At 26.8% G+C, this 20,267-nt stretch overlaps 1 protein-coding gene across 1 annotated transcript in view; it reads right to left on the bottom strand.

Annotated features, from left to right (window-relative positions):
• Positions 1-11,697: 11,697 nt before the first annotated feature.
• LOC101500294 (glucose-6-phosphate/phosphate translocator 1, chloroplastic) overlaps positions 11,698-20,267 on the bottom strand; it is an 11,791-nt gene continuing 3,221 nt past the window's right edge. The window contains exons 4-5 of the mRNA XM_004491329.1: positions 11,946-12,133; positions 11,698-11,859 (exon numbers count right to left, since the gene is read on the bottom strand). Coding sequence (XP_004491386.1) covers positions 11,698-11,859; positions 11,946-12,133 — 350 coding nt within the window. The remainder of the gene's footprint in view (positions 11,860-11,945; positions 12,134-20,267) is intronic.

Here is a 20,267-nt window from a genome sequence, read left to right as displayed (position 1 = left end):
ATTCCACAAAATGCTATCCATTTTTAATAGAATTCACTAAGATTATTATCTCAGTCTTATTTTTTTTTTTATATATATATATATATATATAATACAACATATAGAGGGGATTGAAGTTGAGAATTCATGCAGCAGAGGACATAAGTCATGAGTGTTATTTTTGTTATATGTACTGGTACATTAGAGGATCATTGTACAATATTTATTATACAATTACAATAATATTTTTGAGATAATACCAATCACTTTGTATAATTGCTTTTGAAATCTTTGAATGTATAAATTTATTACTATATTCTAGAGTCTAGATATATGGTGATAGTTGTTACAATATAAATATAATAATAAAATTAACTAATTGGTTAAAAATAAGCATTTGTTTCTTGTATGAATTATATGTTACAAAATCTTCTTTAATTACTAATTTTAAAAAAAACAATTTTAAAAATTTGAAGAGTAAAAAAAAAACAATATAGTTATTTTATATATAATCATTCTGTTGATTTTGAAAAAATTCTAATTTTAACTAGTCTTTAGTGACAATTATTTTCCCCATCTATGGTTTTATAATAATTATGATTATTCTCATTTTATTTAGAAGATATCAAAATTAGACCAATTTTAACTAATTAATTAGCGAGAAATATTTATCCTCCGAAATTATTTTTGTTAGGCTTCAAGAATTGTTGTCTCTTTTTCTTTCATTTTTTTTTTTTTAAAATTATGGTATTTTTTAGGTTCATTGTTTATGCTTTTTTATCAATTTTTTTTTACTTAAAATGTTATAGTTTTATCTCACTCAGATCCAAAAGTTTCACGATGGTGTTGTTGCTTTTGTGCATTTTTTTCTTCTTCTTAGAAAATGAAATCAGTATTTAATATATATTTTATAAACAATTAATGTAAATTGAAATTCAAGAAGATGAAAAGGTAAATGGTTTAGAAAAAAATAATAAAATAGAGAGACAAATGTATGTTTTTAAAATTAAGTTTTTAATCTCAACATTTATTTTAATATAAAGTTTGAGAGGCATTCTTCTTATTTTCAAATAAAAAGAGTATTGTCACTAGATATCATACATGTACATATGATACACTGAGTGAAGATTGAATGATGACGTACAATACACAAAATTCTCAATACTAAGAAGTACAATATTTATTATGATAAATCAATGTGTAACACATTATTAATTACTTATTCCACGGAAAATAAAATGGACCATGTTTTGTTACTTGAAATGGACCTTCTTGGCGGATATTCCAAACGCAATTATAACATGTATCTCTACCGGCTATGAATATGTCAAACCAATGAAATTCACCTTTCCACTTAAAGGAACAATAGAATTGTGTTGAGCCAAACATGTTTTTTTCAAAACTAAAACGATATTGTCCATTAGTACGAAGCACATGAACTCCAAGATCATCATCGCCAGATTTGCAATGAAGAGTTAAGTCCAGATTGTTTTGCAATGTGTTAGTAATACTCACATGTACTCCAAGAACATTGTGTCCGGAGAGCAACATCAGCACACATATCAAAAGAAATTGTTGGATAAATAAAGACATTGCACCTTCAATTAATTTTTTCTTTGAAAGTGAATAAACTATATTGTATATAAGTTAAAAATAATTTTTTGAATAAAATAGTATATTTATAGAAGGATTATAGGAAAGAATGAAAATGTATTAAAAATTTAGGTAATATTTTATGGAATATAAAATAGTTACTAATCGTTTGTCAAAAATAGTAATAATCATGCTTTGTATCAAAAACAAAAAATATAGTTTTTTAACGCAAACTAAATTTAATTTTTTTTAAGTTTAAAATCTATTTTATTAAAGGTTATAAAAGTAGAATTTTCACATTTATAAAATTTAATTTATATAGTAATTTAGATATTTAAATGCATTTTAAACATTAATTATATTTATAATTTTAATAGATAAAGTATTGACTAAAATATTTAGTCAAGCAAAGTATTGTCTATACAAACTTTTCAATTAATGGTGTAAATATTTATCAAAACAAAATATTTGACTAAGGATATTCAACAAAGTAAATTCAAAGAAAGCTAAGGCCTTATTTAATAGAATACAGTTTTTTTTACACAACATAGAATAGTCAATTTAGGAAAAAAGTAATCTTGAATTATTACATTTAATTTAATTAATTTTACAAATATTATAGTTAGAATCAGAGACATTGACAAAAAAAAGTTAATAAGTGCTAATTTGATTTACTATAATGAACTGGTAAAATACTCATGTGTTATTAGATAGATCCAAGGTCAAAAGTATTTTTCTATGTGACTCACACAATAATATATTTACTTGTATAAATTGTGAATATGCTTAGAAAATTTGAAACAATGGGAGGTGAAGTTTCGTAAAATATGAATACAGAATTTTCTTCTTTGTGTGTCCAGATATTTAAATTAAAGTAAAACATATAAAGAATTTTCTTCTTTGTGTGTCCAGATATTTAAATTAAAGTAAAACATATAAAGCATCATCATAATTGAATGGAAAACTAGTCTCATGTATGATATTGAATTTTATTTTTAATTAGTAGTTTTTTATTAGTCTCGTGTAAGAAAGTTAAATTAGTCTCATTTCATAAATAAGTCAACGACATGCATATTACGGTGAGTTAGTTCGTTATTGTTTCAAGTTAGAAATAATGGATAAAGGTAAAACAATTGCGATGTCAATTAGGGTCATGGTGAGATCACGTTTGCAAAAGACTCCAATTATCTAAGTTACCTACATTGAAGTAATTGAAGGAGTTTTTCCTTATAAAAGGAAATGGAAATCATCAGGCTTTCTGTTATAAAAGAAAATGAAAATTTTAAAACTTTTCTAAATTAAGAAAAGAAAAAGAATGTACAATTATTTACTGATTAAAGTAAAGAATTTTTTTTAAATGTTTGGTCTATGGCTAATGAAAAGTGTTGCATATTCAGATAAGATATTTATTACTTTCTTAAGGACTTGACGTAGGGAATTCATGCGGTAGAGGACATAGCTCATGAGTGTTATTTTTGTTATACGTACTGATACATTAGAGGATCATTGCACGCTATTTTATTATACAATTACAGTAATATTTTTAACATAATACAAATCACTTTATATGATTGTTTTTGAAATATTTGAATGTATAAATTTATTATCATATTCTGGAATCTAGATATATGGTGATAGTTGTTACAATATAAAAATAATAATAAAATTAATTAATGGGTTAAAAATAAACATTTGTTTCTTGTATGAATTATATGATACAAAATCTTCTTTAATGACTAATTAAAAAAATAAAACACACAATATGAAATTTTTGAAGAATAAAAAAAAATATAGTTATTTTATATATAATCATTTTGTTGATATTGAAAAAAATATAATTTTAACTAGTCTTTAGTGATAAGTGTTTGTCCCATCTATGGTTTTATAATAATTATGATTATTCTCATTTTATTTAGAAGATATCAAAATTATACTAATTTTAACTAATTAATTAGCGAGAAATATTTATCCTACGAATTTATTTTTGTTAGGCTGCAAGAATTGTTGTCTCTTTATCTTTCATTTTTTATAAGTTATGGATTTTTTAGGTTCATTGTTTATGCTCTATTAACGAATTTTATTTACTTAAAATTTTATAGTTTTATCTCATTCAGATCCAAAAGTTTTACGTATCGTTGTTGCTTTTGTACATTTTTTTCTTCTTCTTAGAAAATGAAATCAATATTTAATATATATTTTATAAACCATTAATGTAAATTGAAATTCAACAAGATGAAAATGTAAATGGTTTAGAAAAAAATAATAAAATAGGGAGACAAACGTATGTTTTTAAAATTAAGTTTTTAATATCAACCATTTATTTTAATATAAAGTTTGAGAGGCATTCTTCTCATTTTCAAATAAAAAGAGTATTGTCACTAGATATCATACATATACATATGATACCCTGAGTGAAGATTGAATGATGATGTAGAATACAAAAAATTCTCAATACTATAAAGTACAAAATTTATTATGATTAACCAATGTGTAACACATTATTAATTACTTATTCCACAGAAAATAAAGGAGACCACGTTTTGTAATTTTAATTGGACCTTCTTGGCGAATGTTCCAAACGCAATTATAACAATTATCTCTACCGGCTATGTATATGTCAAACCAATGAAATTCATCTTTCCACTTAAAGGAACAATAGAATTGTGTTCTGCCAAACATATTTTCTTGAAAACTAAAACGATATTGTTCATTAGTACGAAGCACATGAATTCCAAGATCATCATCGGCAGATTTGCAATGAAGAGTTAAGTCCAGATTCTTTGCCAATGTGTTAGTAATACTCACATGTACTCCAAGAACATTGTGTCCGGAGAGCAACATCAGCACACATATCAAAAGAAATTGTCGGATAAATAAAGACATTGCACCTTCAATGAATTTTTTCTTTGAAAGTGAATAAACTATATTGTATATAAGTTAAAAATAATTTTTTGAGTAAATTAGTATATTTATAGAAGGAATTTAGGAAAGAATGAAAATGTATTAAAAATTTAGGTAATATTTTTTGGAATATAAAATAGTTAATAATCGTTTGTCAAAAATAGTAATAATCATACTTTGTATCAAAAATAAAATATATACTTTTTTAACGCAAACTAAAATTTAATTTTTTTTAAGTTTAAAATCTATTTTATTAAAGATTATAAAAGTAGAATTTTCACATTTATAAAATTTAATTTATATAGTAATTAAGATATTTAAATGCATTTTAAACATTAATCATATTTTTAGTTTTAATAGAATAAGTATTGACTAAAATATTTAGTCAAACAAAGTATTGGCTATACAAACTTTTCAATTAATGGTGTAAATATTTTTCAAAACAAAATATTTGACTAAGGATATTCAATAAAGTAAATTCAAAGAAAGCTAAGGCCTTATTTAGTAGAATACAGTTTTTTTTTTACACGGCATAGAATAGTCAATTTAGGAAAAGAGTAACCATGATTTATTACATTTAATTTAATTAATTTTACAAAGAGTTTGAATTAGATACATTGACAAAAAAAAATGTTAATAAGTGTGAATATGCTTAGAAAATTAGAAGCAATGGGAGGTGGAGATTCGTAAAATATGAATACAAAATTTTTTTCTTTGTGTGTCCGGATATTTGAACTAAAGTAAAACATATAAAGCATCATCATAATTGAATTGAAAACTAGTCTTGTGTATGATATTGAATATGATTTTTAATTAGTAGTTTTTGATTAGTCTTGTGTAAGAAAGTTAAATTAGTCTCATTTCATAAATAAGTCAACGACATGCATATTACAGTGGGCTAGTTCGTTTTTGTTTCAAGTTAGAAATAATGGGTAAAGGTAAAACAATTGCGACGTCAATTAGGGTCATGGTGAGACCACGTTTGCAAAAGACTCCAATTATCTGAGTTACCTATTTTATTAATGAATATGATTTTAGATAATTAATTTAGTGTTAAAATTATTTTACAATATATATTGATTAATTTTCTTTATATGTGTAATTTTTATGAAGTTTTAATCTTATACATATTTAACTAAATGAGTGATATAAATAACAAATATTATATTTTATTATTTTATATATTTTTCTAAAACTAATATTATTTTTTTATAAATATTTTCAAGAATAAGATTTAGTCGATTTTACATGTATATTTTTGTTGATAATTAATGTGATATTTTTGTGTGTGTTTGACTAATAATAAATGTGCACTTAATTATATTTAATTATTTCTAAATATATTTTATTTTAATTGTTTATTTTATAAATAATTTTCTTGAGATAGTAATAATATTGTGTTTGATTTTATTTTTATTTTTATATACTTGTTTGGCATTGTGATTTTATACATAATTATTGTGATTTAAAAATTAATATAAATTGCTGATGTTATCTTTATTTATTTTATTATTTTGGAAATTAAAGATTATAATTTTTTTATGTTATTATTTTGAAAAGTATTGTAATGATAATTATAATTATTATTTTAAATATGAGAGATTTTGTTAGTAAATTTATTTTAAAAAATTAATTACTTCAATTTATTAATTTAATAAAATAAATATCTTAAAATAATAGTAATATTTTGAAAACGGAATTATATTTAAGAAAATGTTAAACATGAGTTTGAGTAACTATTTGTTATTTTCATAAAATAAAAGTGAAATAAAAAATTGTTTAAAAGGGACTGATTTTAGCCCATATGGTTTGTAAATTCGATAAAAGAATTTATGTTTCCCCTTAATTGTGATAGAGAGAAATAGTAACCTGATTATGCCCTCACTTTAAAATAAAAGAGGAACAGAGTGGTGAGTGTAGCCTTGCAAGCAAAGAAAAGAAAATTAGTTCCGACGATCCATAATTGTTTAGGATAACTTTTGTTGTTTTTGTCTAAATTTCAGTATGTTGCTTGATGCATTGAGTTAGTAAATTAAACAAACTTTTTCATATTTTTAACCATCCCAATTTTTCTTTAAAATATTCGACTTCTCCATTTATGGAATTCATTATTTTGCTCGTTGACTCGTATTTGTGTGTGACATCGTCGACATATGGTAAAGGATGAGAGAACGTTTGAATTAATGAGTATAACATATTGTGAGATGAACAGAAAAATTGTATTTTCCAACGGTTCACTCGAACTCGCTATGTATCACATTAACCCCTTGAGAGATAAACTAATTAATGTGCAAATATGGAAATTGTGATATTAAAATGTCGAATATAATATTTATAAGGTGTTGATTGATTTAATTTCGTTAAATTTGTAGTATTTGATATTATTGTAATATTGAATATAGAATGATTGTATGATATAAGTTTATGTGATGATGATATTGTATGATTTATGATAGTGATGTTATAAGTTTGTGATAAATTTATGTGATGATGATGATTTATGATTAATGACAATGATGTTATAAAGTTGTGATAAGTTTATGTGATAAAGATGATGTATGACTTATGATAGTGATGTAATAAATTTGTGATAAGAATTTTTAAGTAACCTTATAGTTGAATAAATAGTGATGATTTCAACTTGTGCTAAAGATAATATTCTTAATGGAGTAGTCTAGGCCAACGAGGGGATAAAATAGATATTGGTAATTTTTGAAGTGAATATTATTTTTTCATCATATAGATAGGGCCTCACAAGTCTAGTGATTTTGAGAAAGTACAACTAAATGAGTCTAATCGTGGCGGTCTACTGTTGAACATTACAGCGAGATTTTTAGATCTTGAAGGTATGCGGGTGGAGATCCTAGGTGACTTGGAGGTAGCACTCCAAATGTCGGGAGCTGCTTTGCAACACACGTTTACCTCGACTATCGCGTATATGTGTCTCGGGTTGAGTTGAGGGGATCTATGAGGACATGACCAATTTGAATTGTCCGCCCACTTGTTTGTGTAATGATATGGTTTATTTATGATTAATTGTGTATTCTTCTTATTTATATTATACTATCAACTTTATTTCAAAACTCACATTCTTCGTTGTTTGTGTTTGACTCGCTTGATTATGCGTTTGCAAAATCGTTGTTATTATAGGTTAATAAGTATTCAAGTTTGAGAGAAGGCTCACTCTGATAAGTGATACCGAGAATGAGAATCTTAAGTTGTTTTTTTTTTTTTTTTAATTAGAAACGGCTTTTTGAAGATTAAATTAAGTTTTTATAATTTAAATTAAGAAATTTTAGTTAAATTCAGTTTACGAAGATTTCCCTATTTTATAGGAGGAAAAAAGATTAAAGTTTTATTTTTGAATTTTGAAAAATGTGATATTTTAAATAACTTGTAAAAATTTCTTTTCCTCTTAAAAGAGGTTTTTATTAAATGAAATAGTTGATATTTTTCCTCACATTTTTCCTTATTAAAGGAAATAGAAATCATCAAGCTTTTTCTTATAAAAAGAAATGAAAATTTTAAAGCTTTTCTAAATTAAGAAAAGAAAGATAATGTACAATTATTATGTGCCTAAAGTAAAAAAGAAAAGATCGTAAATGTTTGGTTTATGGCTAATGAAAAAGGATTCATATTCATGTCAAGCTTTCATTATTTTCTTAAAGAAAACATGTACTCTTTTTCATATTGACTTTGATCAATCACCATTTAGCACCTAGGTGTAGGAACCTAATTAACAAGTTTCTTTTAGTCCATTTTGGCTACATCTTATAATTATTAGGTGTAAAACTATCACTTTAGTATTTGAAATCGTAGAGACTGGAAAGAGCGGAAGAAAGTCAAAATTAATTCTTGGTTGTGATAGAGGTGGACAATATAAGTCAAATAAAATAACACAGGTACTTCAACTAAAAGGTGTGGATGTTCGTTTAAACTTAGATCGAGACCATTGAAAAATGTTGAAGGATGAATTATTAGTTTAATCTGTGGACTTCACAACCATGAGTTAGTAGCTACTTTTGAAAATAATGCATTTATGAGACGCTTAACAGAAGAAGATAAGAAACATGTTGACGAGTTGACAAAATATCACGTTGCACCGAGACACATCTTGTCATCTTTGAGAGATCGAGATACGGAGAATGTGACTAATATCTATCAAATTTACGAGCGACGAAGTACATACAGGAAGAATTTGAAAGGACCTAGAACTGATATGCAACATTTATTGAAGTTACTTGAAGCAGAGAAATATACTTGTTGGTGTAGGACTCATGAGGACTCCAACGTTGTGAGGGATATGTTTTGGACGCACCCAGATTCCATAACTTTGTTGAACATGTGTTCCCTGTTGTATTGATCATGGATAACACCTACAAAACCAACAAGTATAGGCTACCATTGTTTGAAAATGTTGGTGTAACTTCAACTGGGTTGACATTTAATGTTGAATATGCTTATATGGATTCTGAACGTCAAGACAACTTTTGGTGGGCATTGAAGAAGTTAAAAGAGTTGTTTGTTTCAAATACGTCATTTCCTTAGGTGATTGTGACTGACAGAGAACTTGCTTTAATGAATGCAATTGAATTTGTATTTCCATCTTCAACAAATTTACTTTGTCAGCTTCATATTAACAAAAATGTTGGAGCCAAATGCATACAATATATATTAAAGAAAGACATGCACGAACCCATTCTTGAGTTGTGGAGGAAAATTGTTTATTGTTCTGAAGAGATAGAGTACGAGAAACTTTTGCAAATGTTTGAGCAAGCATGTGTCGATAATATTATTTTCTTTGACTACGTCAGAGACACATGGTTGAATCCGCATAAGGAAAGATTTGTTGAAGCATGGACCAATCGAGTATTGCATCTAGGAAATACTACGACTAATAGGTATGTCATTAAAACTTCACATTTTGTATTTTATTTTATGCATGATATATGATAAAAACTTCACATTTTGTATTTTTTTGTTTAAATATTAGGGTTGAGTCTGCTCATTGGTCATTGAAGGGATTTTTGGAACACAGTAAAGGAGATTTTTGTAAGGCATGAAATGGTATGAATGACATGTTGAAGTTTCAAATTATTAAGATAAAAGGTTCATTTGAGATAAGTAAGGGTCGCAAAGAGCATATACACAACAATCCATTCTTTGAGAAATTGACTTGGGTTGTATCCAAAAAAGCCTTAGGTGATATTGTTCATGAATACAATAGAGTCAGCTATGTCGGTAACGATAAAGATGTGTATTGTTGTATACTTAAAAACACTAATGGATTACCTTGTGCATGTGAGTTGGCACGATACAAGCTGGAAGGTGTTCAAATCCCATTAGATGTTGTTCATATACATTTGAGGAAATTTACCATGAATAGTGATCAAGAGGAAGAACAATTGACAAATGATTTAGAGTTGGACATTACATCGGAGATGAATATAATTTGGAAAACATGGAAAACACTTAATGTTGCTGGAAGAAAGGCATTAAAGAGCAAGTTGCGTGAAATAGCATATCCGGAGACAACATCAATGTGTGCACCAGTGGATAAAATCAAAACAAAATGTGGTGTTAAGAAGAAAAAAGGCAATAAGCCGAACAAGTCTCTCAGCAAGCATCCAAACAAGTGTCCCATCAAGCATCCAAACAAGTCTCCCATCAGGTTAAAAAATATTTCCACGAGTTTCCTCCTTTAATTCATCCATATATTGAAGACATAGTTAATGTTAAAGCAGATGGAAACTGTGGATATCGTGTTATTGCTGCTTTACTTGGTCATGGTGAAGAATACTGAAGCATTGTACGTCGACAGTTGTATACAGAGATTAAGTCCAAACCTGATTTATATGTTGCACTATTCAAGGATCGTTTGCAAGAAGTGACATAGTCTTTACTTGTAACTGAGTTGGAAAACCAAGCCAACGAGAAGTGGATGACCATTCCTGATATGGGTTACGTGATAGCAACAAAATATAATCTCGTTCTTGTTACATTGGCAAAAAAAAATTTGTTTGACTTTTTTCCCATTGAGGGGTGCACATAATGGAGATTTGTCACGTGATCGTGTTATCAGCATTGGTTTTGTTAACGAAAATCATTGGGTTCAAGTTAAATTGAAATCTGCATGTCCGCTACCTCCACTTGCATGGCATTGGAAGATGCATGTCCGCTACCTCCACTTGCATGGCATTTGAAGAAGCATCATAGTGATGAGTCTACATCATGGGCTGTCGCTTATGCAGGACATCTAAACATTGGGGTTCTTTAGATTTAGAAAATAATTCATATTATATGTCTTTGGCAGATGATTGACACTTTTGATTTGTATGTTGCTTTAAATGATAGGATTGACACTTTAAATGTTGTTTTCAATTTAGATGATTGCCACTTTTGTTCTATGATGCTTTAAATGTTTTCAATTCAGATGATTTAACTGTTGTTTTCAATTTAGATGATTGCCAATTTTGTTTTCAATTAAGTGTTCTATGATGCTTTAAATGGTATGTTTAAAATTTATATGATTGACACCTTAAATAAATATTAAATACACCTAATACAACTAAATAAGTCGCGAATAATAAAATAAGTTACGAATAATACAACAAAATAAGTCACTAATTAAATAAGTCTGAATAATAAATATGTCGCGAATAGTAAAATAAGCCTGAATAATACAACTATAATACTACTGATAATCTCCTCCTTTAGAAATGTGTAAAGCTCTCTCTAATAAGACACACATCTGATCTTCATGACCACCCATATGTAAGTCTAAACTCTGCTGTATAAGACCACCAATTGCGTGACACCTTGTACACCTAGTATCGAGACCAACATCATGACTATGACCAGCATCAGGACCAGTACCAACATCAGCATCAACATCATAACTATGACCAGCATATGCAGCAACATAAGGGATCATCCGAGGATATAATACCACTAGATGTATCCCTCAACACACTCATGTGGATATGCAGTTGAGTTCAATTTAGCTCGAAGTGATCGTATAGAGTTCCGGTACATACTCCATTCAACGTCAACATCACATACAACAAGCATCGGTGGTGTAGGAGGAATGTGTTGAGTATATCCAAACTGTCGTATGCACCTATCTGGTAAATATAGAACCATCATGGAACACCAACGAACGTATCCTGTAAACAATGACACAAACTGAAATTGTGTCATAGAGTTCTCGTTGTAATTCGGCGTTCAGATAATATCAGTATTCCTCAAAGCATCCAAATTTTCCCTGTAATATGCAACGTTCCCAGATGTTTGTTTTGCAGTCCAACGAAACATCTGTGGCATGGAGGAGATAAGCTCATCCATATCCCGTTTACAAATATCAAGAAAATGTTCAGAAATCCAAGTCTGTAAATAATTGAAATATAGTAAAATTATTAAGGTCATGAAATAATTAAAAATAACAATAATAAGTATAATAAATATAATAGTACCTGAAATAAAGATAAATATCCTACAATCAGTTTGGTTGCAGGCAATGTACTATCTCTAAGATAGTCATATAACACAACAAGTGCAGCTGGTCCCCATGCCCATTTACCACAAGTATCAAGGTCTTGAAACAAAATTAGATATTTTGCAGATACAAGGGTAAAACTTTTATCAGCTAGAATTGTACACCCTACCAAATGAAGTAGGTATGCCCTCGTTGCACAGTCATATCATCCTTCATGAAGTTTCTTGAAAAATACATCTTTCAACCACTCAAAACTATACGAGGCACCTCTATTGGTCCTAGTTTAAGTGACAGCTTCATCATATGCAACTCCCAACAACTCAACAGCAGCAACAATTGTCAAATCTTCATTGACATTTGTGGGAGGTGTGATAAACTCTCCAGAACATGGGATGCTCAAAAGACCCCTAACGTCGTCAAGAGTAATAGTCATTTCACCGAATGGTAGTTGAAATGAACTAGTCTCTACGTGCCATCTCTCAGCAAAAGCAGATATCATATTACCGTCATTCATATGCAAACTACATCTTCTCAGAGGACGTAATCCAGATATAGTATTCCAATGATCTATTTGAGCAGGTAATCGATATCTGATATCAATGAATTTGTCTTGTTTTTTGCCATTTGAAACAACTTTCAAGGCACGTCTATCCTGTTTAATTAAAAATCACACACAATTACAAATATATTATAATTTTATACTAAAAATATATTATAATATGTAATAAAATAATCTATACTACAATTTGTTTATCGGAAACTTTGCCAACAAATTTTCAGTACATTATTTATACTAGCGAAAATTGTGCCTTGAGAAAATTTCGGTAGTTAATTTTATAATACTAGAAATTTCAAATTTTTGAAATTTCCAGTAGTTACTTTTACTCAATCAGAAATTTCAAAACTCCGGTATATATATATATATATATTTTTAAAATTTTTGAAACTGTCATATCATGGGCAAGAGAAATTGACCGACAAAATCGAGTAACTCTTATCATTACTCGTTTTGGTCCTCAATAAAAAAAAATTACAAAAAAAAAAATACTATTCCATAAAATTCAATGAGAAATGAAGTTTTTGATAGTTATAAGTCAATACCGAAAATTTCAAAAAATGAAATTTCCGGGAGTTTCACCCGCATATTTGAAATTTTTGGTATTGAAAATAAACTACCAGAAATTTTAAATTTCCGAATAAAACTCCAGGAAATTTCAATGAAATTTCCAGTATTGAAAATGTCTATCGGAAATTTAGTTCCTTCTAAAATTTCCGGTAAAGAAATACAAATTGTAGGGGTATAATGATACTTTTTAATTTTTACAGTTTACTTAATACTAAGACTATTTTAGGTATTTCAAATTTAAATTGGGGTATAAAATCCAACTTTCCAATAATAGCTACACTTTGCAATTTGTTGTTTAGTAGTTCACAAATGCATATTTTCTCAATGATATTCTAATATATTTAAATTATTAGTACACGATGATTTAAGAGGTTATATGATACCATGTGTTAGTGAGTAATCAGTAGTGAATCAATAGAGATAATTAGATTTTAAATATTTAATTTTTAAATTCAATGTATAAACACTTACACGTCCAAGTAATAAAAATAGCTTATTATGACATATCAGTAAACTGCTATCAACTTTTTTCAACATGTTCTTTATGATAGTTTATGAACACTCATACGTAAATTGTTGAAACACTTTTTTTCTTGCATTATGTATAGTTTATGAACATTGTATATGTTTTGATTTCTCTTTAACTAGTGTGTGATATAGCCAAAGGGCATGTTAGCTTTTAACAAAATATGCATAGCAATAGCATCAGATTGAGAAAACATTCCTTCATGCCTTTTTTCAAAAAGATGTTACGGAATACGAATGCCAAATTTGATATCATAGCGCCCATAAAAGGAAGCATGCAGTTGTGAAATCAAAGTCAGGAGGGAGTGACTGAATCTTTGCAGGAAAAAAAATTAAAAAATATGATAAATATATTTCATCAAAACCACCACTAATGCCATATGCAATTGAGGAGTTTTTCCTTATAAAAGAAAATGGAAATCATCTGGCTTTCCGTTGTAAAAGAAAATGAAAATTTTAAAGCTTTTCTAAATTAAGCAAAGAAGAAGAATGTACAATTATTTACTGATTAAAGAAAAGATTTTAAACGTTTGGTCTATGGCTAATGAAAAGTGTTGCATATTCAGGCCAGACATTCATTACTTTCTTAAGGAAAATTTATTTCAAATTGCTCTCTGTTTTTAATAGAACTCACTAAAATTATTGTCTCACTTTTTTTATATTTTTTTTTATATATGATACAACATATAGAGGGGCTTGAAGTGGGGAATTCATGCGGTAGAGGACATAGCTAATGAGTGTTATTTTTAGAGGATCGTTGCACGCTATTTATTATACAATTAAAATAATATTTTTAACATAATACTAATCACTTTATATGATTGCTTTTGAAATATTTGAATGTATAAATTTATTACCACATTCTAGAATCTAGATATATGGTGATAGTTGTTACAATATAAAAATAATAATAAAATTAACTAATGGGTTAAAAATAAACATTTGTTTCTTGTATGAATTATATGCTACAAAATCTTCTTTAATGACTAATTTAAAAAAAAAAACAATTTGAAAAATTTGAAGAGTCAAAAAAATAATATAGTTATTTTATGTATAATCATTCTGTTGATTTTGAAAAAAATTCTAATTTTAACTAGTCTTTAGTGACAATTATTTGTCTCATCTATGGTTTTATAATAATTATGGTTATTCTCATTTTATTTAGAAAATATCAAAATTATACCAATTTTAACTAATTAATTAGCGAGAAACAATTATCCTACGAAATTATTTTTGTTAGGCTGCAAGAATTGTTGTCTCTCTTTCTTTTATTTTTTTTTTTTAAATTATGGATTTTTTAAGTTCATTGTTTATCCTTTATTATCGAATTTTATTTACTTAAAATTTTATAGCTTTATCTCACTCAGATCCAAAAGTTTCACGATGGCGTTGTTGCTTTTGTGCATTTTTTTTCTTCTTCTTAGAAAATGAAATTAGTATTTAATATATATTTTATAAACAATTAATGCAAATTGAAATTCAAGAAGATGAAAAGGTAAATAATTTAGAAAAAAATAATAAAATAGAGAGACAAACGTATGTTTTTAAAATTAAGTTTTTAATCTCAACCATTTATTTTAATATAAAGTTTGAGAGGCATTCTTCTCATTTTTAAATAAAAAGAGTATTGTCACTAGATATCATACATATACATATGATACCCTGAGTGAAGATTGAATGATGATGTAGAATACTAAAAATTCTCAATACTATAAAGTACCATATTTATTATGATAAACCAATGTGTAACACATTATTAATTACTTATTCCATAGAAAATAAAGGGGACCACGTTTTGTTATTTTAATTGGACCTTCTTGGCGGATATTCCAAACGCAATTATAACATGTATCTCTACCGGCTATGAATATGTCAAACCAATGAAATTCACCTTTCCACTTAAAGGAACAATAGAATTGTGTTGAGCCAAACATGTTTTGTTGAAAACTAAAACGGTATTGTTCATTAGTACGAAGCACATGAACTCCAAGATCATCATCGCCAGATTTGCAATGAAGAGTTAAGTCCAGATTGTTTGCCAATATGTTAGTAATACTCACATGTACTCCAAGAACATTGTGTCCGGAGAGCAACATCAGCACACATATCAAAAGAAATTGTTGGATAAATAAAGACATTGCACCTTCAAAGAATCTTTTCTTTGAAAGTGACAAACTATATTGTATATAAGTTCAAAATAATTTTTTGAATAAATTAGTATATTTATAGAAGGATTTTAGGAAAAAATGAAAATGTATTAAAAATTTAGATAATATTTTATGGAATATAAAATAGTTAATAATCAGTTGTCAAAAATAGTAATAATCCTGCTTTGTATCATAAATAAATAAAATATACTTTTTTAACGCAAACTAAAATTTAACTTTTTTAAGTTTAAAATCTATTTTATTAAAGATTATAAAAGTAGAATTTTCACATTTATAAAATTTAATTTATATAGTAATTTAGATATTTAAATGCATTTTAAACATTAATCATATTTATAATTTTAATAGATAAAGTAGTGACTAAAATATTTAGTCAAACATAGTATTGGCTATACAAACTTTTCAATTAATGATGTAAATATTTTTCAAAACAAAATATTTGACTAAGGATATTCAATAAAGTAAATTCAAAGAAAGCTAAGGCCTTATTTAATAGAATACAGTTTTTTTTTACACTGCATAGAATAGTCAATTTAGGAAAAAAGTAACCATAATTTATTACATTTAATTTAATTAATTTTACAAAGAGTTTGAATCAGATACATTGACAAAAAAAAAGTTAATAAGTGTGAATATGCTTAGAAAATTAGAAGCAATTAGTAGCTTTTTATTAGTCTCGTGTAAGAAAGTTAAATTAGTCTCATTTCATAAATAAGTCAACGACATGCATATTACAGTGGGTTAGTTCATTTTTGTTTCAAGTTAGAAATAATGGGTAAAGATAAAACAATTGCGACGTCAATTAGGATAGTGAGACCACCTTTGCAAAAGACTCCAATTATCTGAGTTACCTATTTTATTAATGAATAGGATTTTAGATAATTAATTTAGTGTTAAAATTATTTTACAATATATATTCATTAATTTTCTTTATATGTGTTATTTTTATGAAGTGTTAATCTTGTACATATTTAACTAAATGAGTGATATAAATAACAAATATTATATTTTATTATTTTATATATTTTTCTAAAACTAATATTATTTTTTTTATAAATATTTTCAAGAATAAGATTTAGTCGATTTTACGTGTATCTGTGTGTTGATAATTAATGTAATATTTTTGTGTGTGTTTGACTAATAATAAATGTGCACTTAATTATATTTAATTATTTCTAAATATATTTTATTTTAATTGTTTATTTTATAAATAATTTTCTTGAGATAGTAATAATATTGTGTTTGATTTTATTTTTATTTTTATTTTTATATACTTGTTTGGCATCGTGATTTTCTACGTAATTATTGTGATTTAAAAATTAATATAAATTGTTGATGTTATCTTTATTTATTTTATTATTTTGGAAATTAAAGATTATAATTTTTTTATGTGATTATTTTGAAAAGTATTGTAATGATAATTATAATTATTATTTTAAATATGAGAGTTTTTGTTAGTAAATTTATTTTAAAAAATTAATTAATTCAATTTATTAATTTAATAAAATAAATATCTTAAAATAATAGTAATATTTTGAAAAAGGAATTATATTTAAGAAAATGTTAAACATGAGTTTGAGTAACTATTTGTTATTTTCATAAAATAAAAGTGAAATAAAAAATTGTTTAAAACGGACTGATTTAAGCCCATATGGTTTGTAAATTCAATAAAAGAATTTATGTTTCCCCTTAATTGTGATAGAGAAAAAGAGTAACCTGATTATGCTCTCACTTTAAAATAAAAGAGGAACAGAGTGGTGAGTGTAGCCTTGCAAGCAAAGAAAAGAAAATTAGTTCCGACGATCCATAATTGTTTAGGATAACTTTTGTTGTTTTTGTCTAAATTTCAGTATGTTGCTTGATGCATTGTGTTAGTCAATTAAACAAACTTTTTCATATTTTTAACCATCCCAATTTTTCTTTAAAATATTCGACTTCTCCATTTATGGAATTCATTATTTTGCTCATTGACTCGTATTTGCGTGTGACATCGTCGACATAAGATAAAGGATGAGAGAACGTTTGAATTAATGAGTATAACATATTGTGAGATGAACAGAAAAATTGTATTTTCCAACGGTTCACTCGGGTTCGCTATGTATCACATTAACCCCTTGAGAGATAAACTAATTAATGTGCAAATATGAAAATTGTGAGATTAAAATGTCGAATATAATATTTATAAGGTGTTGATTGATTTAATTTTGTTAAATTTGTAGTATTTGATATTATTGTAATATTGAATATAGAATGATTGTATGATATAAGTTTATGTGATGATGATATTGTATGATTTATGATAGTGATGTTATAAGTTTGTGATAAATTTATGTGATGATGATGATTTATGATTAATGACAATGATGTTATAAAGTTGTGATAAGTTTATGTGATAAAGATGATGTATGACTTATGATAGTGATGTAATAAATTTGTGATAAAAATTTTTAAGTAACCTTATAGTTGAATAAATAGTGATGATTTTAACTTGTGCTAAAGATAATGTTCTTAATGGAGTAGTCTAGGCTAACGAGGGGATAAAATGGATATTGGTAATTTTAACTTGTGCTAAAGATAATGTTCTTAACGAAGTGAATATTATATTGTCATCATATAGATAGGGCCTCACAAGTCTAGTGATTTTGAGAAAGTACAACTAAATGAGTCTAATCGTGGCGGTCTACTGTTGAACATTACAGCGAGATTTTTAGATCTTGAAGGTATGCGGGTGGAGATTCCTAGGTGACTTGGAGGTAGCACTCCAAATGTCGGGAGCTACTTTGCAACACACGTTTACCTCGACTATCGCGTATATGTGTCTCGGATTGAGTTGAGGGGATCTATGAGGACATGACCAACTTGAATTGTCTGCCCACTTGTTTGTGTAATGATATGGTTTATTTATGATTAATTGCGTATTCTTCTTATCTATATTATACTATAAACTTTATTTCAAAACTCACATTCTTCGTTGTTTATGTTTGACTCGCTTGATCATGCGTTTGCAAAATCGTTGTTATTATAGGTTAATAAGTATTCAAGTTTGAGAGAAGGTTCACTCTGATAAGTGATACCGAGAATGAGAATCATAAGTTGTTTTTTTTTTTTTTTAATTAGAAACGGCTTTTTGAAGATTAAATTAAGTTTTTGTAATTTAAATTAAGAAATTTTAGTTAAATTCAGTTTACGAAGATTTCTCTATTTTATAGGAGGAAAAAAGTTTAAAGTTTTACTTTTGAATTTTGAAAAATGTGAAATTTAAATAACTTGTAAAAATTTCTTTTCCTCTTAAAAGAGGTTTTTATTAAAGGAAATAGTTGATATTTTTCCTCACATTTTTCCTTATTAAAGGAAATAGAAATCATCAAGCTTTTTCTTATAAAAGAAAACGAAAATTTTAAAGCTTTTCTAAATTAAGAAAAGAAAGATAATGTACAATTATTGTGTGCCTAAAGTAAAAAAGAAAAGATTGTAAATGTTTGGTTTATGGTTAATGAAAAAGGATTCATATTCATGTCAAGCTTTCATTATTTTCTTAAAGAAAACATGTACTCTTTTTCATATTGACTTTGATCGATCACTATTTAGCACCTAGGTGTAGGAACCTAATTAACAAGTTTCTCTTAGTCCATTTTGGCTACATCTTATATTTATTAGGTGTAAAACTATCATTTTAGTATTTGAAATCGTAAATGCCGGTCAATTTAAAATTTACAAAATATCAAGGTGTTGCCTCAAATTATTTAAAATCAATCAAAATGTTTTTTCTATCAATTATTTTAGGGAATTTTTTGCCTACGAGTTAAAAAGTTTGAGTAGAATATTGATTGACGTTTGACAATCTAAGAGAACAATTTAATGTTACGTAAATTTTAATATCTTAAAACGATGGTTTACTCTTTTTATGAGAAGGTGAAGAAAAACTGAATGTTGTGGCTTAGTTTTTTGGTTGTCACTTGTATAATTTCTTAGTTTAGTTGGCTTGTTGTAGGTGAGGCCAAAGCTACATGTATTGGTAGTTAATACTTAATACTTAACTGTACATGTGTTGTGAAAAAAAACGTGATCGCATCAATGTTTCTAAAGGAAAGGAAGAGAGATAAGGAGGGAGATTACAATAGTATTTGGTTTGCATTTCCATAATCCAGCTTACTAGTAATTTTTTGTCTTGTTTTTCATTCATTAGAAAGGGGCCCTCCCCTCGTCAAAACTTTGCACCTTGTATACTCTAATATTACTATAAAGCATATCATTCACAAACACTAATATTTAAGAATAGTGAAACTCAAATTCTAGTTCTAGAGATTACAATATCATTCTCTAGATCATCAAATTTGTTTTTACAAAGGACTGAAAGTGATTATTTTGAAAATCTCTGGATCAAAATAAGAGATAAAAAATTTGCCAAGACTAAAAGTAAAAATAATTATGTATTTGTAGAAATTAAAATTATATTATTAAGCTTTGATTATATATATAT

This window comes from Cicer arietinum, chromosome 2, assembly GCF_000331145.2.
Source record: "Cicer arietinum cultivar CDC Frontier isolate Library 1 chromosome 2, Cicar.CDCFrontier_v2.0, whole genome shotgun sequence".
NCBI classification, from domain to species: Eukaryota; Viridiplantae; Streptophyta; class Magnoliopsida; order Fabales; family Fabaceae; genus Cicer; species Cicer arietinum.
Note: the sequence above shows the minus strand (reverse complement) of the source record. Positions and strands in the feature narration are given on the sequence as shown.